The following is a 25068-nucleotide window of genomic DNA, read 5'->3' on the forward strand; positions in this document are numbered from 1 at the left end:
AAATTACAGCAGATTTACTTATACAACTATGGAAGCTTCAAGGACAGGCCCATTCACAACAAATGCAACAATATGCTTGTGCTTTGGGGCCATTTATAAGCAAAATAAAGGTTAAGCTTTATACGACTCAATAGTGACTAATGGCTGGGTAGCGTATATAGTGCAGATACACTAGAAAAAAAAGATTGTGTTTTTATGACATGATGGACAGCTTGAGATTAATCATCAGTTTACTCAGAATATTATACAGTTTAAACCATGCTTTTTTACAGTATTTCTGGAGATTTATTTCTATAGATTTTGGACTCAAGTCAACTTGAGATATTTTGGGTCAACTTCTGCTGAATGTGCTTTATAAATTACATGAAGTTTGACATTAATGTCACTTAAGCTAGTGATCGCACTTGTCAAAAAGCTAATTAGCATTCTAGCTAAAACTGAGTACAATCACTATTAATGAGGTCAATTATACTTTAGTGTATTATGTGTACAGTATTAAATTTCCGTGCTAATTACCTGTGTCAGTAACCACATTTTTTTTTTTTTGTCAAATGTTGACATGAATCACCTATGCACCTAAGTCGACACAACATTAACTTGATTGAGGAGTAAATATTGATCTCAGGAGAAGATCTGTGGCACATCATGCAAATCAGAATCCAAGAAAAAGCTGCCAAACTTGAACAAAGCTTACCTTGGTGTCTCCACCTTCAGATGATCCAGGAGGCCCCTGAATTTAAAAAAAAAAAAAAAAAAAGAAAAAAAAAAAGAGTTAAATATCTATATTGCTTAATTCTGCATGTTTTTCAAAGCATTTTTTTCAAAGTAGGAACATTTAATTAGGTCACAAGCCTTTTGTGTAATTAAAGCCCAGTTAAAAAAAAAAAAAATTCAAATGTGATACATCAATCTACACTTTGTATACCTCTTTTCAGATATTTACACTTCCAGGATTTTTTGGAAATATTTTTTTGCATAATCAGTTGTGAATTGTTGTCACCTATTTTGCATTTTTACACTTTGATTAGTGTCTAGTTCACATAATTCCTACCTCTAAGCAGAAACCAAAATCTGTTAAAATAATGGTTAATCAATAAGAGATTAAGTCAACACGCAAAACTGGAGCTACAGGACTGCTTTTATAAGACTTACGTATTTTTTAGAACTGCTACTTCTGACCAAGATGAGCTCAGACATGGTCTCTTCCTACATTAGTTTTTGCTCGGATATACAGTACTGTGTAAAAGTTTTAAGCAGGTGTAAAAAATGCTGTAAAGTAAGAATGCTTTCAAAAATAAACGTTAATAGTTTATAATTTTTTTATCAGTTAATAAGAAGAAAATGGAGAGACGAAGAAAACAGAAGAGAAATTGTTAGTGTTAAGATGGTTCTCACACTGGTTCTCTAAACACATTCTTGTTATCTGTTCAGTGTCTATAGGATCTTTACGATGTCAGTATGTAAGGTGTACAGGAAGTCTTTATCTGGGCTCACACATCTCCAGTTATTATGTCTTCTTACCCAATCAGGAACAGTTTTAGAGCAGGTTTTTTCCCAGTGTGTATATACTTGTCTGTTATCTGCAATAAACTGAAGAAGAACATTTGCACCATTCTGTGTGCTGTGTGATTCTTCCCTGATCAGAAAAGGTACCACAGGCATCGTAGATCGCATGGAAATCCTCTTCAAGAATTAAGTTTTGTTTGGGCATGATAAAAATCTAACAGAAATCCAATAAAAATTAATAATTGGTGTCACCACCCTTTGGCTTTCAATTCTTACTTTTGCACACTGTGTACAGTAGACTTGCACAAAGTCAGGGATTTTGTAGTTTGAAACACAGTCATTAACTGAAACAAAAACTGCTGCAGGAGACTTTAAACTGGGTGAGGAACAGACAAACTCTGCTACTGAGGAAGGATTGTAAAAGATCATTATTCATGTAAGTAAAACAACTTACAGAACTGGTCCAATCCCAGCTCACTCACTTTCTCCATTTTCTAACTCTTTCCTGCTACAATGTGCACTGACAATCTGTGACAAAGATCTTTTTTTTTTCAGGGCAAGCTCGGGGCTCCAGTCAGATCCTTAGCCAACTGTCTTAAACGATGTGAAGACCAGCTGGCCCCTGTCTTCACATAGATTTTATTATCAAATCGCCAGAACTGGGTGTGGTTTCATCTTGTTTCCAAACGTTCCACACCCAGTACCCAAAAAACATTTGATGACAGGACTAAATGACAAGCCTGTCACTTTGACATGTGTGGAAATAAAATCCATGTGAGGTGTTGGCTCAGATGAAAGACATCACATGCCCACTGATGGATTCCATTTAGTTTGCTTACAAGGCAAAGTGTATGGTGAACGCAGCTTAGGACTGCATTTCATACTGAAACACACTGGCCACCACAAGAGCTCACAACGTCAGTCTCTAACTGCCAGTGGATTTCCATCTTATAGCCTTAAAAATGCAGAGATGATAGTATAAAAAATATACACTGTGACAACCTTCAAGTTCCTAAGAAATACTCTCAGTCAAGGCCAAAAGTGGAAGATAATCTCCATCAAAAAAGGCACAACAGAAGAATACACTTCCTGTGAAAGAAACGTTCCATCTTCAAAAAGATTCACAGCCTGATTTGGCTCAGCAAGTAAAAAAAACAAGTAAACAACAAGTAAAAAAAATATTATTATCGGTTATAAAGGAGAGTCAGTGTTAAGATAATAAATGTGATTAGAATTGATTATTTCTGTGTTGTGTTTGAAGTACAACATTCCGGTGTCTTAATCTTTACAAACAGCATCAGATCTTCTATATTCAGGTTGTATCAACCTGCCTATCAGTCTGTTATACAAATGAGACTCTCTACTTTAGGCATTGACCTCATGCCTAAATTTTTGTCTGCCCTTTAATCAAGCCAATCAGATCTCTGCTCTGATGTCAGACAACACACATTCTTTATTGAACTGGGCCTCAAGGTCAGATAATGAATCCAGCAAGCTCTTCAAACTGCTAATGCAATTCTGTTATCAGCTGTTTTAGTTGGTCAATACCTTATGTAATCTTTTTAAATCTTTCAACGTAACAAAGCCTTCAAATCTCAGTCACACAAAGTATTCTTCCAGCTTTAATTCCTCTCTCTGCCAAGTCAGCTTTGCATCCATACAGAATCTGCAGTTCACATCAGTTCTTTGCTTTACTTTTAACTACAGCTGCTCAGAACCAGTTGACCGTGAAGGTCTAGACAGCTATATTCCAGGTACTGCATTTGGGCTGGGACACAGTAAAGACCTACTATAAATGTTCAGGTCACTAACAAATTGGTAATTGATCCACCAGGGCTTGGCAGAACAAAAGATTTGACATACTTAACATAACTGACATAAATAGTTGGATACTTTTTAAAGCCGTTTCAAACAAGCAATATTCTGCAGCACCCACACTGCTACACAGTAACTTTTGCCAACACTTCATTCTAAATTTCAATACAAATGAACTAAGAACTAAAACGCAACAATAAGACTTAATGTCACAGAAGTGAAAAAAAGGCTGTTGTGGTTCTTACCGGTGGTCCCGGAATCCCAGGCTCCCCTGAGTGTCCTCTGCGACCCTGTAAGAAATAAAAATTATGTGAAAAAGAGAACCAGTGAATAAAAGAAGACATTTTTTTTAAAGTCATGCTAGCATAGCTGACCACAACACACAAATCAGATCACATCAAATCTTATTTGTCACAGACACATTCATACAGAGTAGGACATGTAGTGAAATGCTATTTACAACAATATTAAAGAATGTGCATGTGAACAGAAATAGGATATATATATATAAAATTAAATACAAAAATAAAGTATAAACTATTAGAAATATCACAAGGACAATAGAGTAGAATAGAAAATAGAATATAGAATGTACATACTGTATAGTATTTCATAAAAATCAACAGGCAGTAAAATATACAGAAAGGGATGGGTATGGATATGACAAGAGATATTGATAGTAGTCAAGATTTAAAGTATAATTTAATGTGCTGTATTACAGTGTCACTGAGGTGTGCAGGTCCAGTGTCAATGTCACATGTGTTGACAGTGGGCCCTGACCCAAAACAATTATTATTGTTTTACTATTGTACAAGAATTTATATTGTACTCCATAATGGTATGGTATCGCAGCTCCACCTTGTGCAAACGGAAAGCTCCTGAAAAGGGTGGTCAACCACCAACACACCACTGGCACCCAACTACCTGCAACTGATCAACTTCACCACAGCAGATAGAAACTAATTTCCGGACTATAATGCGCACCCATATATAAGCCGCACCCACTGAATTTGACAAATATTTTTATTTTGAACATAAATAAGCCGCACCTGTCCATAAGTCTACACTAATGAACTTTACAGGCTTTGACGAAAGACACGTTACACACGGTGTAACGGGTGAAATATGTTGCGCTTCCTTTAGGAGCATAGCGGTATTTTGGGAATAGCATGTCACTGCTTTTCCGGTATTACTGCGTGTGTTCAAGACGAGGATTACCGTAATTTCCGGACTATAAAGCGCACCGCTGAATTTTACAAATATTTTTATTTTTAACATAAATAAGCCTACAATGTCTACACTGAAACTAATGAACTTTACACAGGCTTTAACAAAAGACAGTGTCTTTCACACGGTGTAACGGGTGAAATATGTTGTGGCCCCTTTAAGAGCAGAGCGACATTTTGGGAACAGCACGTCACTGCATTCTTCCGGTATTACTGCATGTGTGTGTGTGTGTGTGTGTGTGTAAGACCGAGGATTATGTGCTTATTATTTTCTGATGCTCATTTCTAAGTTTCTTTGACTAACCCGTAACGCTGTTGCCAAGAAAAATAAAAAAGCATGAGTTTTGGAAACCTGTCTGTGCTTATATGATTTCTGTTGTAACTGGAGTTAGCGAGCTCTCCCTTCACCCAGACTCAACGCGTTACAACGGCTTGTGTCTAAACAGTAGCCGACCAAGAAAGTCATAGTTCACTGTCTTCCTCCTTCCTTTCACAACTATTTCTCTCGGGAGTTTATCTTTTGGCATCGTCGTGCGTTTAAAAATCAACACTGGTGAAAGTTTTTCTCCCGATGCCGTGCAGGTCAGAACACAGGTGAAGTGCGTTTTTTCGTTTCCGTTCGGAAATTTAATTGGTCTAATGTTATGGGGTTCAGTTTTTTGGCTTGAAGTTTGTGAAACCGGGAAAAATCCATAAATTAGCTGCTTCGTTGTTTAAGCCGCGGGGTTCAAAACGTGGGAAAAAAGTAGCGTCTTATAGTCTGAAAAATACGGTATATGCATAGAGCACACAACATCATGGATTCCTCACATCCCTGTCACAAACTGTTTAACCTCTCTCTATCAGGAAAAAGATATAGGAACATACACATCAGAACCAGTAGATCACCCTACTGAACTAGACATATTTCTCTACATATATTTTGAATATATTATAGATTTACAACCGAAATTCTAATATTTGTTCCATGAAATTGTATTAATTTATTCCCAAGAGTTTATTCTCTTCACTTCGTAGCGTTTCTCTTGATTGCACTGCTTCCAGCTTCTTGTTAAATTTTTTGTCCAATCAGATTTCAGCCTTTATGTGCTGCCATGTCAATCTAATCCGCCCAGGGCCTTCACAATCAATACTGCTGGCCCTTTAACAATAGTCTCCTTAATAAATAGCTCTGTTTCTTTAACCAATCAGATTTCAAATTCACCTCACAGAGGGAGCTAGCTGGCCCAGAATAATGTCAGCATTTTTCCGTCCTCTGATTGGTTGTTCAGATGGATACTGTTACAGCCAAGTTCGACTGGCAAAACACGTGTGTAGCGCTGCAAACATTAATACATCTGAGTTACACTTTTTTTATGCCTGCGGAGAAACAGAAATTGATTTGGTCTCGGACATACTTAAAAATCCATTTTTTAAAGAAAAGTCAGACATGGTGAGGAGGTCGGCCAACCCCGAAGCTAGCTAGCGTGTCTCAGCCCGGAAAAGGATTTGTTCACCACTTCCAGACCAGTGAATACGAGCGGTACCACTGGATTACAGTTACATAATGTTATGTTACATAAATGAAAGAGGTTTGGAAACACCAGGACTCTTCCTAGAGCAGGCCGTCCGAACTAAGAAATCACGGGAGGTGACCAAGAACCTGATGGTCACTCTAAAAGAGCGCCCGCATTCCTCTTTGGAGAGGGAAGAAACTTCTAGAAAAACAACCATCTCTGCAGCTCTCTACCAATCAGACCTGTATGGTAGAGCAGCCAGACAGAAGTCAATCCTCAGTAAAGGTACATGTGAAAAGGCACCTGAAGGACTCTCAGACAATGAGAAACAAAATTTTCTGCTCTTATGAAACAAAAATTTTACTCTTTCGCCTGAATGCCAAGCGTCACGTCTGGAGGAAACCAGGCACTGCTTATCACTATACCATGCAGTAAAGCATAGTGGTGGCAGCATCATACTGTAGGGATGTTTTTCAGTGGCAGGAATGTTTTTCAGTGGCTATTCAGGATCGAGGGAAAGATGAATGCAGCAATGTACAGAGACATCTTGATGAAATTCAGAGGTTCGCAAAAAAGAGAAACAACCCAAAATAGTGTGCTAAGCTTGAAGCATACTCAAAAAGACTTGAGGCTGTAACTGGTGCCAAAGCTGCTTCAACAAAGTATTGAGCAAATCTGTGAATATTTATGTACTTGTACGTGTATGTGTTTTTTTTTTTCATAATTTTTTTTTAATAATCAATTTAATCCATTTTGGAATAAGGCTGTAACATAAGATGTGGAAAAAGTGAAGTGCTGTGAATTCTTTCCGGATGCACTCTATACCTCTATACATATATTTACATCTTGATCTGCTCTTGTCAGTCTGCAAAATGCTGCTGTTTGCACTTTTGGTAGATTCTAAATTCATATGCCACTTTGCACAGTTTGATTTTTCTCAATGAATCTTAGGTGCTAAACATTTACAAAAATAGTTCTGTTCTTAAAGGGCTGCCTGGGTTACGAAACTGGACTTAACCAAAGTGATCTGGCAGATTCACTGAACTAAACATAGTACAAAAAATACTGTACGTTGCAGATCTACAAAACCCTAGAAAACAATTACACACATTGCTGGAGCTAATTAACAATAATAGGAGGCTGCAGAACAAGGTTTTGCATTTTACCTTCCAGGGTATCTGTACACACACACACACACACACACACACACACACACACACACACACACACACACACACACAAACACAGAAAAATGCTAGAAACATGCTAGTTTCAGAGTAAGTGTAGATATTTACAATGCCAACTTCTTCTGTGTGTTTGATAGTCATGTACGTATGTTAAAGTTATGAACATGGCAGAAGTTGCAGCAGAGGGAGCAATGAAGACTTGTTTACAACAGCAGTGGATTACACAACCAAAGGGTTTTTAGTGCAGTCCACGTCCTCTGTGCCAAGAAGCAGAGGTAGCTGTAGTGTGACTGAGTTCAGAAGAAGGGGGTCACTCACTTATATATATATTCCTTATTTAAGAGCTGCTGACCTCTCGCTGACACACAAAATATATTTTTTACTAATTATTAGGATTGTTAGAGTGTCAACATGAACAGCTGTGACTTATGTAAAAACAATAATAATAATTAGTATTATACTAATAAATATTTTGTGCTTAAATATTTAGTATTTAGCAGCTCTTGTAAGGAATAAGAAATAAACCCCATGTAATATTTCGGCTTAAGGACAATGTATAGAAATATTTTCTTGAAAACAGTCACATGTTCATTTACATAGTAATCATTCTAACTAGTGTACTTTTTTTTGAGCAGATGTCTCAACTCCAATGTATGTAATATGGGAAAATACTAAAGTTTGAGAGGATGCTAATTAATATCTATAGAATTCTTCTTCTAATTTATTACAGCTTCAGATGGCAGTTGGCTCAACTTTTGTTGTGATTGCTTAGAAAATAAAATCTGTAGGTGTATTTTTCAATGACACACAAACATAAAATGATGTTAAACTGCAAAGCTTCCACACAAAATGTATAAAGGTGGTATTATAGGACAATGTAATTGGGGTAAATAACAATAAACATCGTGGAGGCATAGAATCTGAATAAATGTGGGTGTTATTAAAAATAGCAATGTCAAACAACAGCAATACTGACTTGAATAAAATCTGATTAAGGTTCGAATCATTAAAGCATAATAGATGTGATGATTTGGCTTTATTGAAGATACATGAAGAGTCTTTTTTAAATCATGTTCTTAATGTTTGGACACTGATGAAGGATGATTAGAGATGATTAGAGAAACCTGGCAGGATCATGGGTCAATGCGCTTTGCAGAGGAAAGTCTTTAGCTGACCTTGGCTACCTCCATGGTGAGAAGGAAAGAAATCAGGATTCACATCAACATGCATTTGAATCTTTGCCAAAAACTGCAGTTAGACACGGTTCTGGTCAACAAATTCCCGTGCTACATGTGACTTGTGGCCAGAAATAACTGAAACTTTATTAGTTCTCTAGTCACTAAGAAGCCATGCAGCCATCAAAGAGAGATATTTTTTTCAGTTCTGACTTTGGAATGCGGCACTTGACTTGAACAGTAATGTAATTATAGGAAAAGGCTCTAAAATTATTAAAGAATAAAAGCTGTGGTTATTGTGTTGGTGCAATATACAAATCTGCTTCTTTCAATGTGTTGCCTTTAAACTCATTGCTCATTGCTCTGTTTCAAATACAGAATTTACAGACAAAAACAACTAGAAAATTAGGCAATCAAACAAAGCACCCATTTCCCATGTCTGGTGAGATGCACACTTGGTTTTTATTATCAGGCTGGTTAGAAAATGTAGTTTTCACGATACGCATTTGACCTCATTTGGTCATCTGACCATATATCACCTCTGGAATAGCAAACTAGAGGAATGTACCATGTGCGCCATCATTCACAATGTCGACACTGATGGTTCAAGCAGAGTTTTCATTATGAAGCTATTAGCACTGTTTCAAAACCACTTACAACCAAGACATTTATCCTCAACATTACATCTATCTTTATAATTACACACAAATCAAAGTGATCTCTTGTTAAAGATCTGCTGATGGCTACGTCAAGCACAATGTCACGCAATGTCAAAACCATATAAATCCATCACACAGGCCGTACATTTGCTCCTGTCTACTTACCCTTTTGCCCTCTTTTCCTGGGGGTCCTGGTGGACCAGGTAAACCAGCTTCTCCCTTGGGAGGAGAGAGAAGGGGCATAGGTATACACATGATCATAAAATCAGAATATACAAATAAACCTATGTTAAAAAGCCAAGACTGCCCAATCCAAGAAAGAATTTGTATATTGTAAATTACTTGACTGGAACCTTGTCAATTATGTGGTAAAAGGAATTTTTGAAGGCATTTCACATATGTATTCTTAGACAACATAAAATGCATTTACCTGATCTCCCTTTTGACCTTCTTTTATGATCTGTTAAAAGATAACATACATGAAATTAACCAGATATTTGAAATGATCTAAGATATATATATATATATATATATATATATATATATATATATATATATATATATATATATATATATATATATGGGAATGAAAGTACAAATCAGAACAAAATTATCTGGTCCTAATAAAATTATAATTAGTTAAATACAACCTCAGATGAACAACACATTAAATATTACAGCATGATAAATATACACACACCATTATATATTATATACTATATATAGACTATATTAATATATATATATATATATATATATATATATATATATATATATATATATATATATATATATACTATATTAATATTAGGACTGTCAATCAATACAAATATTTAAACGTGATTATCACATGATTATCATAAAATTTTTATCTTTTCTAAATGTACCTTAAATCAATGCATTTCAAGTTTTTAATACTCCAACATGGGCATGGACAAATATGGATGCTTTGTGTAAATGTATTATTACTGAATCCACCCTGAACACAGAGCATAAACTACACATGTTTCAAAGATGGTAGACATGTTTTTCAAAGAACTTGTTTATGTCTATTAAACACATGGAAATAAGAACATAGAAAAAACGCAGGTTCCTTTTACTTCTCTTTCTTTACACAGAGCCAGTTGCTCAAACGGACAAGCCTGGATTTTCAGATGACAGAGCAGCTCATAAAAGAATTTCTTGTAAATGTAATTATGTAAAAGTAATTATAGTGTTTTAAATCACGTAATTCATCAGAACACCAAACCAAACTTTTGCTGTTCTTACACGGATGGGTTTCATTGCCGGATGTGTTCGTCATTTCAGATTTTGTTGCTTGATTTGAGACTTGGCGCATCAGTAAAACAAATGTTGAGGGATAAGAAAATATATTTTTTTACAAATTTTTTTTTAAATAGAGTAAAAAAAGCACATTGTGAATAAATGTGCACTGCATTAACTACACGTTAATAAAATGTGTGCTGGTAAAATAAATTTGTGTTATTGCGTTATAAACGCGTTAATTTCGACAGCCCTAATAAATATATTTTAAGATAATAGAATTTCAAGTAAGAAATAAAATTACAACTGCAAGGCAAATTCTTGTGTTTATCTCACTAATCTCTCCTGATCCACAGATAAGATCTCTATAAGGTAAGATAAAATCTTAATCTTTATATCAGTGACATTGTCTCTGGGTTCATTTTGATTTGTGTCCTATTAATATTCATTTCAGCAACTTTATACTACACTATATATTAAACTTATTAACAAAGTCCAAAACAGGAGCTGCTACTGAGTTTGGGCTTCTGTCTCTTCCTATGAACCACTTCAGCAGTTTCTCTTCACCACTGCAGCCATTTTTAGCAGAACAGCTGCTTGGTGACAAAGTGTTCAGAAGAATTCCCTAAATAAATTACACTAAAATGAAGTTAATGGCTCCTGTGTGATCTCCTTATGTCTGATCCATAGGTGCTAAGACTGTAAAAGTCAGTCCACTGCATACAATGCTTTAGCAACAGCTTAAACAAATAGCTATTTGTTTTACTTAATACCTAAATACCTTAGTGTTTTATAATAGATTCTTTGAATATAATATATAGAGTGATAAGTCATTACTGTAGCCCCTGATAAGTGATGGCAGTTACAGTAGACCCCCTTTATTAGATGCAGACAGTTTGGTGACTGACCTGAATAAATTCATATTAAAATTATAGTATACAATGTTCATTTACACCCTGATTAGGTTGGTGCTTTAATGTCCCTTATCAATTACAATTGCTTCTTTTCAGTTAAGCCAAACAAACCTTTCACCAAAAACAACCACTTCATTATTGGAATTTATTTAAGACTTAAGAAAATTTTGGGCGAGACCAAAAGTCAGGACTGAGAGAAGTCTGATACCACCAACATAATAAAAACCTCATCAGAATACCATGGCTCAATCATTCCATCATATATAGTGACAGCTTCTGTGTTTTATCAGTGGTGAAAGAAATACTTACAGACTGCCCAGGTGGGCCTGGAGGGCCTGCGTCTCCCTGTGAAAGCCAAATGTTTCAAGTTACATGAGCATAGAGAAAATGTTAATAGTTCCTTAAAAAGAGGTGTTAAAAAGGTGATGTACTATGGGATGGTGTTCAACATATTTCACACTCTATTTTTAGAAAATGCTCCTAAATTCAATACTCAGTATTTTCACTCAGTTCCTTAAGCTCCATTTCAGATCTTTCTGCTCCTGCAATTATCACACGGGCCAAGCTTTACTTTATGACATGCGAAGTTAGCAGCTGTTTCTTGTACATTGACATCTTCCTCTACTTGAAGAAACATTTCCTTTTGTTCTTTAAAAGTAAACATGAAAGAACAAACTATGGCCTATAATTAATCTAAAACTGAGATGCTTGTTCCATATGAAACTTCTCTCTGCAGGTTGAACGTCAGAGATACCGTACGGCTTTTCTGTCTCGGTCCTGTCATGATATATGAGAGGTCTTAACACAACCCAGACACACTCACACAAAAGCACAGTAAAAGCTTTGCAATGTTAACAAAAAGGTATGTACTGAAGGACAGTGTTGTATGGAAAATGTTACAAGTCAAGTGGACATCCATTTAATCTCCTTTAGTTTGCACTTTCTGCTCCGGTGAAAGTATGGCCACACAAACCTTCAACAATCATTTCTCATGTATGCAAGACATGTGCTCCTGTTTAGAATATACAGTAGGGATTAGATCACTTTTTATGAGCGTGTTTCCTCCGAAGATGTTATGGGAACTTTTGTGTAGCGAAAGAAAAGAAACACAGTTCAGAAGTAAGGATAGAATTATAGAATACACATGAAAGCAGGGGGACTGTTTTAAAAGAGCTTTAATGTTCAGGCTCTATGTGTGGTATAATCCCTGTCAACTCAAACTGTCACGAGGCAGCTGAAGGCAGGGGTTACTCAACCGTTAAGGTTCAATAGTTTTAGGGTTCACACCCCTGCCAAGCTTTCGCTATTGGGCCCTTGAACAAGGCCCTTTTGCTCCAGGGACACTGTATGATGGCTGAGCACAGACTCCTTACAAGAATTTCACTGTGCTCTAATGTATATGTGACAAAATAACGGGTGTTTCAGCCTCTACTAAATTTGTATCTTTATCACCTCATGAGGTCAGAGTTCAGTCTTAAACTATATTCAGTTTAGCTTTTCAGCCATGATAAGGCTTTCAAACAGCATTTTTTTCCTATATTCTTTATCAAACCTCACTGCTATGACAGTACTGGTGTTGTTCCAGTTCCTCATCCATAGTGTTTATTCATTTAAGCTGTAAATCAATTACACTGGTTTACAAGGTTTTTGTTTCCTTCATAATTGTTTAGATTGATTTTTTAATTCTGATCACAGAAATAACAACACGTAGGCATGGATGCTCCTGTCTAGCTGCCTAAAGATCACCAACAATTGCAAAGGATTTAAACTTTTCCATTAGAACTGTTGGCCAGTGTTATGGACACCTGTTATATTTAGTTGTACTCATCTGGCCATTACTTATAAATACTATGACAGTAAAAAAAATCACAATTTAATCATGATTTCATCTGTACAGTCTGTGAAAAAATAAATAGCATTGGAAATTCTAAAGTAAGACAATATAAAAAACAGATTCAGTTATTCCTTTAGTGTTAAAGCTGCTGAGTAAAATGAGGTGAAGAGCGATGTGTTTGTGTGCAATGACAAAAATTCTAAATACGTTATGGGCGTGCAATGTGCGAGTGCTGATTTGTTGTCTAGTAGCACATTGGTTCTTCCAAAGGTTTAAGCAGAATTGAAAATATAACTGTTTATTTTCATGAATACTGTTCATAACGCACCTGAAGTGTAAACAACAAAATGCTGAACAGGAAAGTGTAATGTGGTGCAATAAAATGCTTCCTGCATCACATCCACTACTTTCCTTCTTATACAGACAAGCTCATGTCTGACACTGCCCCCTAGAGCACACACTCACTTTACCCGCAGGATAGAGTATGACAAGCTCATAAATAAATGCTTGCAGGAATATAAATCTGGCCTTTGTGTTAGTGTGTGCATAAAGGCATTACAAGCCTACTCGCATGGAGACTTACTTTATCACCTTTGAGTCCAGGTCGACCCGCAAGGCCTGGGTCTCCTTTCAAACCCTGAGAGAAAACAATAATACACACATTCGGTTTTGTCAAGGAACCAGGACCCGCCTTTATTTACAAGTAGTGATGCTTTAGTGTACAAGTAGAATAAATAACACTTTCAGATGTTACCTCTCAATTCAAGTGAATCCATTTTTCCTTGTATAGTGCTTTTTAACAGTGAACACTGTCTCAGCTTAAGGTGTGCAGTGATATGCCGTTAAATGCAAGCTGTGGTCTATTGTAGTAGACTGCTGATATTCATTTCTTACACTCAGACATGTTACTCTCAGAATGAAGTCTAACTAACTAACTATTACAAAGATCACCACATCATGAAAATTATATATATATATATATATATATATATATATATATATATGATATATAGACTAAGTCTATTACATTACATTGAAATTGGACCAATGCATTAAAATTGTGCTTCTATTGAGAGGAGGCTGAATATTGCGCATGAGCAACAAGCCCTTTGATTAGTCCCATGACAAAAAGCTTTAAAATCACACAAACCAGTAGTTTAAACCATAGCTATCCTAATTGGAATATGATGTGATATAACACCCTTAAAATGAGTTAAAATGTTATTATTTTATTAGCATTTGCAGATTAAGTCTTCTAGTGGAAGAAGGGATTTACTATAGGTTATTTTTTTTAAATGTGCTCTAATGCTCTCGCTATTTCTCTCCCACTTCTACACAAATACTCCAGATGAAACCAGACCTCTTCCCCTCTGCATACAGTTATCATGAAGTCTGACTGCAATATTTCACCTTCCGTTTTAAGATCCCTCACCCAAGCCCCCTTTCTCTCCACCTCTAGCAATATATAAATAAAAACTCGTCTGGGGATCAACTTGTCCATGTGTTTGTGTCCTCACTATGTCACTGACCACTAACACATTACAAAGACAGGCTTGTGAATGAAACGATTATATATACTGTATACACACCAACAATCAAATATTGAAACTGAAATACTGACACTGAAAACTGAAGATTAAAAACTTGAGTATTTATTTATGCCCCAGAGTGATGGTTTAGACAGTATGCATTAGATCATGTTTGTAAAAAGACACTGTGGCTGTGGGTTTTCATTCCAAGAAAGCAAAAGCCACACTTGATAGACACCCAAAGCCCAAGATCAAGTGAATCAACAGGAGTGGATTCAGGCATGGCCTCTGCTTCGCTGTAATGAAACTCTAGCCATATACTTTCCTTTTGTGAATGAGATTAGACATTAGAGATCTGCTCTAAATTCTAAACAGAAATTCTATATAAATAATATAGATAAACAAAAAATGATTTTTACATTGAATTATTAATTAATTGAATTCTATTTTTATTTTATTAATGAACACCACATTGTGCTTTTTTATGAACATTCCAGAAATCACTTGAAACATGAGTCTGGAGGAGGAGCCCTCAGGACAGATGAAGCAGTTGGTTTATATAGATTGGGTCAAACTACCTGTAGACCATGCAGAAGTCTCACAGAGAGCTACAGAAATCACTTGTTTGCAGTGACTTTAGGGTTTGTTTAAATAAATATAAGGTTAATATAATTTTGCCTATGACCTTTTATTATTAAACAAATGTAATCAATTTGTTTATTCAAAAAGTTTTTATAATTTTTTATTAAATATGTAATAATAAAAAAAAAATGTGTCCATGTCTGTATGTGTATTTAATCTATTTAACTACTACCTCGTATTCTTTACGTTTATAAAAATTACAGGTGTGTGTACCTCTGATAGGTACTGTATACAGATAAAGAATTAGAAACTAATACTAAGCAAAAAGTTTAAATAAAAACCAACTCAATAAAATCCAAATCACTCAAGCTGTACAGTACTTTCTAATAATGTGATTTCTGAATGGTCAAACAGAATCTGCCATATGCATGAACACAGTGGTGGGCGGTCAGGGCCTGCAAAGCGGTCTCTGCTAAACACTATCAGAAGCACTGAACTACATTTACAACCTAAATTCTAATATTTGTTCCATGAAATTGTATAATTTTTATTCCCAACAGTTTATTCTCTTTATTTCATAGCGTTTCTCTTGGCTGCACTGCTTCCAGTACGTGTATGTGGATGGTAGATTTTTTGTCCAATCAGATTTCAGCCTCTATGTGCTGCCATGTGAATCTAATCTGCCCAGAGCCTTCAAAGTCAGTACTGCTGGCATTTTTACCATAGAGAATATAATCAATGAATCTTTTTCTTTAACTAAATCCTCATAGGGCAGCTCACTGGCTCAGAATAGCGTCAGCATTTTTCCGTCCTCTGATTGGTTGGTCAGAGGGAAACTCTTACAGCCAGGTTCGACTGGTAAAACACGTGTGTAGTGCTGCACTCATTAATACATCTGAGTTAGACTTTTTTATGATTACAGAGGAAAAAAAATTTATTTGGTCTTGGACCTATTTAAAAATAAATTTTCCAGAAAAGCTAGACATCGTGAGGAAGTCGACCAACCCTGAAGCTAGCTAGCGTGTCTCAGCCCGGGAAAGGGTTTGTTCACCACTTCCATTACAAGCCGTACCACTGGATTACAGCCTCTGAGGAGCGGTGCACATTATGACTCTGCATCTCTGGTGAGTAGGTTGGATTTTATTTAATGTTTTAAAGTTTTTGTCATGTTATTAGACGAATATTGATTCTGAACTGCTCCAGATGTTGTAGGTGCACAGTTGTGGTTGTAGTGTAGTGGTTTGGAGTCTTAACTGGGTTTCTTGCTTTAGTAAATATATGTAAAATGCAATATGTGAAATGTCTCTCTCTGTAATGCCACGCGTGGTTATATTGCATTTTTGTATTGTATTGATGGTTTCTATAATTGCGACGTGATAGTGGTGTTATTTAGAGGTGTAAGTCAGGTACGTCCCCACTGAAGGCACAGGTACCAAATGCACGGCCGCCACTGCATGAACAGAATCTAAACCCTAAGAAAGAAACTGTATGATGTGGAGATGGAGATTGTGAGTACTGGAATTTCCAGTTGAAAGTTGATCGGCTATAAATCAGAATCTCTTTCCTGGCTATGTCCACTGTCAGTATTCAGAAAAAACTGAAGGGAAGTCAATGCTAAATCAGCCTGATAACAGCAAGACTCACTGATAAACAGAAGGCTGTTAGATTTCAGCTATTCTCTTCTCTTGGAAAAATGAACGGAAGGATCGATAATTAATGAGACGTATTTACTACCTATAGCTCGCTGTATATATTTAAATGTTTAACTTCACTCTGTTAATTTGCACTTTTTATAGATGCTAAACTGCATTTTATATTTTAGTTCTTGTACTGTGCAGTGACAATGAAGTAAAAATCAATTAAATGTAAGAGGCTTACAAGCATGTACTTAAAATAGATTAACTTACATCCAGTCCTGGTGTTCCAATGGGACCAAGTTCTCCTGTAGCTCCCTTTTCACCCTGGAAAAAAATAATCAGTAATTAATTTTTAACATAACTGAACAATTTAATAAAAAATACCTGGCTAATTATCAGAACATCCAATCATATTTTGGATGTTTACTAGAGCATTCGATTCCTGATATTCCAGCGACAGAAAGGATTAGGTCAACACTGATACAGATGTGTTTCTGAGTTGGTATGGTTTGCATTCATCCCAGTCAATTCAAGTATTAACTGTTAACTCGATAAATATTTATTATTTAAGATTCTTCATACCTTATGATGTAATATAGTGAAATACTATATCCTTAAAAATATTCTGTTACACAAGCAAACCTGAAATAATAGCAATGTAAATTTTCTCATAAGTCAGGACTCTTTATTAGATTCTACACATCATAGTTTGAAAGCTACAATGCAATAAAGATCACTTTTATTGTTGGGAAACACATAAGATGGGGGAATGGAAATGATATGCCTAGAAACATCACTCCACTCTTTTTTCATCACCTAAATTTCATAATAATAATAATAATGATAATAATAATAATAATAATAATAATAATAATAATAATAATAGATTTTATTTGTAGGAGCCTTACATGACAACCAATGACACCTTACATACAATAAAAACAAAACAATTAACAAAATGTTTAAATATTGAAACACCATACAACCAAAAACATGTACAATGTCATCAATGTCAAACACATCTCTTCATGTCTCCAGTCTGCTCTGTCTCTGTCCACCCTGAGTGCATTTCTACAAGCATCTAAATAGGTTTGTGAGTTGTGTAGTGGCCTAAGATGGATTGGTCTCGAAGTATTATGACTTGCAGCTGAGATGCAGACTGATAATCCAGCAGCATCTGTGATCTCTCTGGAGATATTAAATCCTAACTAGAAGGAGTAACTAACTACAAGTCTCAGAGAATAGAAATATCCATTGACAGAATCCATATTTACCACCACTGCGCATTTCGATCACTTGTAAGCTGTTGTTTTACGGATATAACGTTGTTAAAGCAATTTAAGAAACTGCAGACAAGACTTTGTGTTGCCAGGAATGGCTCCAAACCCTCCAAAACAGGCCCCAGTTAATGAAAACAAATGAATAGATGAAGGAATGCTCTTGATATATATGATCGGTTTGAACAGCAGCAGATCGTCTTGACCATGTCTACATGCCTAAATGCATTGAGTTGCTGCCATGTGATTGGCTGATTAGAAATTTGTGTTAACGAGCAGTTGGACAGATGTACCTAATAAAGTGGCCAGTGAGTGTATATATATTTCATAGATTAAATCATTCTTAATTCTTATGGATTTTCAAGGTAAAGTCATATAGATTTACTTACGAACCTTTTCTCCATCAGTCCCTCGCTCTCCAGAGGGTCCAGGCTCACCCTAATCAAGATGACAGAAAACATATAAAACTGTACAGCTGTTGAATTATTCATGTATTATCAGGTGTTATTAGATTGACTGGTGTTCTCAAGTTCTATCATACCACATTGTCATTGCCATCTCTGGTTGATTAAGTGTTTTTATCAGATGTCAATAATTTTAATAAATTTAGAGCTAGAATCGAAGCTATGACCACTTATGAGCTTCTGCCAGGTATCACAGTGGAGGTACAGCAAGTACAGTTTCTACTTCACAGAACTTCTCAGGTCTAAGATTCAACCATTTAAATAACTACAGTGCATTCAGAAAGTATTCAAACTTGCTTCCCTTTTTTCAATTTTGTTATGTTGCCCCTCTGATACTACAATTGCTTAAACTGATTTTTTTATTTAAGAGTAAAAACAGAATTCTAAAAATGTCTGTAATTTTTTTAAATAAAAAACCTAAAATATAATGGGTGGTGTACATAAAAGGGGTGTTACGGTACAGGAAATTCACGTTTTGGTACGTACCTCTGTTTTTAAGTCACCGTTCAGTTTAATTTCTGTACGGTTAGGAGAAATGCAAAACATAAAATTGCTCGTAATTTTTTATTAACGCAGTTTATTATTAATAATACAGTGGAACCCGGTTATGTCGATGTCCTAGGGGGTCGCCAAAAAGCATCGAGGTAACCGATGATCGAGATAAATGAAAATCAAAATGGCGGCAATATATTAACGTGCTTGAAATTTCTTTATGTACATGATGTGCGTTAATAAATGAGAATGTGCATGCACGTGTTTTTGGAGGGTTTTTTACACAACAGCGTTGCTGCGATTTGTTTGATGAAGGCATGCTATAAAAATACATACAGTACATGTTTATCTGTCAGGAATCCACCTGCCACGCCCCCTTCGGCCCCCTTCAGCGTGTCAGGTGTTTTCTCGGCCGCTTTCCCTGAAGCTCCCGAGGCTTCAATCGCGCACATATGGTGCTCGTTTATCATCATCACCAGCTCCTATTTAAACTTCCACACTCTCACTGTCCGTTATTGTTGGTATATTTTGGTTTACGGCGGTCGTTGTTATCGCTCATGTGTATCCCGGTACGTGTCTTCCCAACGGCACTCTCTCAACGGCTGCTCTTTTCTTCCCAAAGCGCATCACGGATTCCCCCCGATCCTGCCGGTGTTCATTCTATGCTTTTGCTGCTCATCCCACGTTCCACGCCGCCAAGCGCGGCTTTCGCCTCCCATTCATCGCATTTAACAACAAAAGGCATATGTGCACTAACTAACAGCAGAGATTCACCAGTATACAATACAAACACCTGTAGTGTCTGTAAGGTTTCTTTCGCCACTTTCGCGAGTTCTTCTGCGGCTGCACAGTGCTGATCGAGATAACCGACGTTAAATGGCAAATTTTTCCCCCCTTATGCTCGAGATATCAGGGTTCAGCGACATAGAAAAGTCGACATAACCGATAAAAAATGCTTAGAAAAAGCGAGAATTTGGCGGTTCCACTTCAAAAACGTCGACTTTATAGGGTTGTCGAGATAACCGAGGGCGAGATAACCGGGTTCTACTGTATTTGTGATCATCAACATTTGAACAGTTTATATTTTTAAAACAATTTGATATAAAATGCCTGCAGGGTTAAATTATATATAAACTTATATTTTATAATATTTTATAAAAAATATAATAAATCAAATTAATGCAAAAAAACTTTTAGATTATATTGATTAAATTGAGAAATCAATTGGCACAAATTAAATCAATTAATATAATTAAATAAATAGAAAAAATGTAATTAAATAGTTTACATAGTGTGGGTCTGCTCTGGGTGCTCTGTTTGCCCCAGAAGTAAAAAAATGACTAGTAAATAAATAGTAAATAGGTTCATCTGTGGTACCCTGCTATGGCCCAGTGGGTATGAAATATACATGAGTGGATCATATTAAGTTTTTTTGTAAATAAATTATAAAATAAGTGATCATTCTCCAAGGTAATCCTCCTATCAGTAAAGCCCTTCTAGATTACTTTAATTCAAACTTGGAATAAAACAGTGCAAATCCCATGCCACATTTAACACCGGTTCTCCTCCACTGCTTGTGTAATCAAACAGTGTAAAAGATTATGTATGTGAAGTGCTTAAGCCTCAAAACAATCTTGAAAATTCTGACATGGGTTGTGGAAAAGTACCACTTACAGGTTTTTACTTCCCTTTGAAGAAGAAAAGAAAGTTATCGGTACACATTTGATTTGCCCCGTGAAAAATGCTGGGTGCTGGATTGGAATTTTGAAGCCTTGTGAAGCCCAATTATGAAGTGCAGTATGATAGTTTGTCATTTGTATATACACAACGGTTTCACATTTACTTCAGGCTATTTCAGGATGCAATGTAAGCCAGATTCGCCATTAGACTTCAAAATGTTATTTGGTGGCTATGGTAACATGCCAAGGCTCTTAAACCTACAAGCAGCAAACCCTTTGAAAAAATGTTTAATAAATAACACTTACCTTACTCCCTGGGTGACCGGCTAAGCCAGGCATGCCAGTAATGCCCGTGTCACCCTAAAAAAAAAAAATCATTAGTCTTAATGAATGACTCGTGAAACACAACCATAGTCAATGTGGATTAACACAAGCTACACCTGCTGTTATGACATACAGGTGTGTAACTGCACACCAATAACTCATAAACACTAATATCTCAGTCTAACAAATTAGAAATTTTTTTTGATGATGATAAACGATGAATGATTTAGAGATACTCCTGTAAAGTTGAAGTGAATAAATTTTCTTGTTCTTGTTTCTGTTTCACAGGTAACTAATTTCTTACTGCTGTCTCCCTGAATAAACCACAGACTGCAGAAATGAGGATCTGATTAATTAGGCCTTATTAGGAATGTAGTGTTAGTATCTGATTAATTAGAAGGAGTGGTAACTAAGTAAGCTCTGGGTTACTGATTGAAAGGTCGGTAAGACCCTTAAATCTCTGTGCTTCAGGGGCGCTGTATCATGACTGACCCTGTGCTCTGACCCCAGCTTCCTATTCGCTGGCATATTTGAAAAAAAATAATTTCAATGTGCTGTAAGGTACATGTGACGATTTTAAAGCAACTTTCTTTATTAAAATACTTGCTACAGGTGATATAAACGCTACCAAACTGCCAATTGTAATTAGCATCTCTTTATACCAGTGGCTTTGTACGTGTTCAGTAGAAATATTTGTTAGCATACTGCATTATAAAACATCCAGAGAAAAACTCGAAGCACGTATACCTTCTCCCCAGGAATGCCAGGATACCCGTTACTTCCTGAATCCCCCTGGAAAAACCAAATGGGTCATTTACTAGAATAAAACACTTCTTCAGGAGGCATGCAGCAGTACAGCTGTTGAGGATATCTTTTTAGCACAGTGGCCAGCAGCTGCACAGTGGGATAATATTTCGTAATAATTGAGAGAGTACACGCTCTGGTTAGTGGCCCTGTTGTACATAGTTGACTGAATTCAGAACCGTGATGATAGACATTTAAAGATTTATTGGTCATTATGATATAACATTTCCCTGTACTTATTTCACCTGAAAGTCGTGGACCAGGACTGCAAAAATGTTATGTAATTATATATGATGTTTAATCTTACTACATTTTTATTTTTTCATTTGAAATAATACAATACTGCATACAGTAGGATGTGGTGTTTTATTTGCCTTAATTATGCTTGGGAAAGGAGGTTTAGTTATCTGTAAAGCTAAAACTTATCAACTGTTATCCTTAGAAATCCATCTGCTTGTTCTGCCGGTTATTAATTATAATATTGACTAATTTATGCTAATGCTAGTAAAACATTACTAATAGGTTTGACATGAAAAACTAGAGGTATTCTTGCTTAAAATCACTTGGCCACATAGGAGTAAACTTAAATCACAAGTCTCCCCTTTTCAAAAAGCCCACATTTAAGAGAGTATAATACAATACATTTACAAAGCATAAAGTAAAGAGTTACAAATTGCTAAGGCTAAGAACATTTAGACATCAAGTTGTGATTTATTGAATGGAACACAGTTGTTCCTCTCTGGAATTCCTTTTGAGTCTGCTAAAACCCAAACAAGCAGCAGTCTTAAAAAATGTCTAGATCTAAAGCACAGCATAGTAATTACGCCACTGGCCTCGAAGGCCATCTGTTTTTATTGGGCAAATCAGCACATGTTCTTCCTATTGGACTGCTTGCTTTCTGTTTCTAGTAAGTAAGTTTTCTTCACTCTATCATCGAAACAAACCATGTTTTGCCCTGAGAATTCACAGGCGAATATCTATGTGACAGGAAAGCCTTTTGACCTGTCTAGTTGTAATACATTTACTTGGATAAATGATGCACCGTGTCTTTTTTGGCTTTGGTGGGCCTCCTCAGAACAATATTAATTGTCATTCTCAGCTTCGGTTTACTGAATACAGAATGTTTAAATATATATATATATATATATATATATAAAGGGGTGTCATGGTACACAAAATTCACGGTTCGGTATATACCCCAGTTTTTAAGCCACAGTTCAGTTGATTTTCGGGAAAAAGCAGAAAATTAGTTGTCGTCTTTTTATTAACACTATTATTATTTATATTATTTATATTTATGATAATCTATTTGAACAGTTTACATTTCTAAAACTATTTTGAATAAATCTCCTGTTTGGTTAAATAATATAGAAAATTTTTTATAATATTTTATTTAAAAAAATTGAATAAATCAAGTTTGTGCAATGCACCTTTTATATTAAAATGATTAAATTGAGTAATAAATTAAATTGGCACAAATGTAATTAACTAAATACATTTTTATAAATGGAAAAATGTAATTAAACTGTTTGATCAAATCAAATTGTATTGATTTACATTGTTACCCCGTTTGAATAATACAGAGGTCTCTGAGTGTGTGTGTGTGTGTGTGTGTGTGTGTGTGTGTGTGTGCTTTGCAATTAATATTTAGTTGTCTAAATATATAATCTACTTAACTGTTTTACTATTTTCAGCATACTTCAACAAAAGTCTTTATTCCATCCACCCTTCATTCATTCACTCCCTCGATATCCGTAATTGTCAGAATTTTCAAGAAATTCTTGAAGCTGGACATAAAGAAGGAACACTGCGCTTACTCTAGTTTTTTTTTTTTTGCCTCTGGCATTGTTGTGTTTGTTTTCAAGCTTAATAATAGTAATAAATGTGCAAGATGGAGACTATACATACTGAGCGAACTCAGATTGTAATAATGTTTTGCAAAAAGTATTGCATTCGGTACACGTGTGTACTAAAACGAAATTTTGTTACAAACACCCCTAATATATGTATATCTATATGTACAGTATGTATGTGTGTGTGTGTGTGTGTATATATATATATATATATATATATATATATATATATATATATATATATATATATATATATATACACAGTGGAACCCACTTATCTCGCCCTCGGTTAACTCGACAACCCTATTAAGTCGACGTTTTTGAAGTGGAACCGCCAAATTCTCGCTTTGTCTACGCATTTTTTATCGTTATGTTGATTCTTTTATGTCGCCAAAACCTGATATCTCGAGCACAAGGGGGGAAAAATTTGCCATTTAACGTCGGTTATCTCGGTGCAGCCGCAGAAGAACTCGCGGAAGTGGCGGAAAAATCAAGGTTTACAGCTGCTACAGGTGTGTGTATTGTATACTGGTGAATCTCTGCTGTTAGTTAGTGCACATATGCCTTTTGTTGTTAAATGTTATGCGATGAACGGGAGGCGAAAGCTGCGCTTGGCGGCGCGGAAAGTGGGATGAGCAGCAAAAGCATAGAATGAACACTGGCAGGATCGGGGGGGAATCCACGGTGCGCTTTGGGAAGAAAAGCGCAGCCGTTGAGAGAGTGCCGGTGGGAAGACACGTACCGGGATACACATGAGCGATAACAACGACCGCCGTGAACCAACATATACCAACAATAACGGACCGGTGAGAGTGTGGAAGTTTAAATAGGAGCTGGTGATGATGATAAACGAGCACCATATGTGCGCGATTGAAGCCGAGCTTCAGAAAGCGGCAGAAAGCACCTGACACGCTAAAGGGGCGCCGAAGGGGCGTGGCAGGTGGATTCCTGACAGATAAACATGTACTGTATGTATTTTTATAGCATGCCTTCATCAAACAAATCGCAGCAACGCTGTTGTGTAAAAAACCCTACAAAAACACGTGCATGCACATTCTCATTTATTAACGCACATCATGTACATTCAAATTTCAAGCACGTTAATATACTGCCGCCATTTTGATTTTCGTTTATCTCGATCATCGGTTACCTCGATGCTTTTTGGCGACCCCCTAGGACATCGACATAACCGGGTTCCACTGTATATATATATATATATATACACATGCACACACACACACACACACACACACACACACACACACACAATGAACTTACTTTAAAAGTGAGTACACACCTCACATTTCAGCAACCATTTTATTATATGTTTATTATGTTCTTATGAAGGAATG

The 25068-nt window shown here is 36.0% G+C and overlaps 1 protein-coding gene across 3 annotated transcripts in view; it reads right to left on the bottom strand.

Annotated features, from left to right (window-relative positions):
• LOC124381484 (collagen alpha-1(XIX) chain) overlaps positions 1 to 25068 on the bottom strand; it is a 118810-nt gene that overhangs the window by 71825 nt on the left and 21917 nt on the right. For all 3 annotated transcript variants that reach the window (XM_046843184.1, XM_046843186.1, XM_046843185.1), the window contains exons 10-19: positions 21807 to 21851; positions 21042 to 21095; positions 18494 to 18538; positions 17094 to 17147; positions 13659 to 13712; positions 11551 to 11586; positions 9495 to 9524; positions 9230 to 9283; positions 3567 to 3611; positions 695 to 730 (exon numbers count right to left, since the gene is read on the bottom strand). In XM_046843184.1, coding sequence (XP_046699140.1) covers positions 695 to 730; positions 3567 to 3611; positions 9230 to 9283; positions 9495 to 9524; positions 11551 to 11586; positions 13659 to 13712; positions 17094 to 17147; positions 18494 to 18538; positions 21042 to 21095; positions 21807 to 21851 — 453 coding nt within the window. The remainder of the gene's footprint in view (positions 1 to 694; positions 731 to 3566; positions 3612 to 9229; positions 9284 to 9494; positions 9525 to 11550; positions 11587 to 13658; positions 13713 to 17093; positions 17148 to 18493; positions 18539 to 21041; positions 21096 to 21806; positions 21852 to 25068) is intronic.

This window comes from Silurus meridionalis, chromosome 28 (assembly GCF_014805685.1).
Source record: "Silurus meridionalis isolate SWU-2019-XX chromosome 28, ASM1480568v1, whole genome shotgun sequence".
Taxonomy (NCBI): domain Eukaryota; kingdom Metazoa; phylum Chordata; class Actinopteri; order Siluriformes; family Siluridae; genus Silurus; species Silurus meridionalis.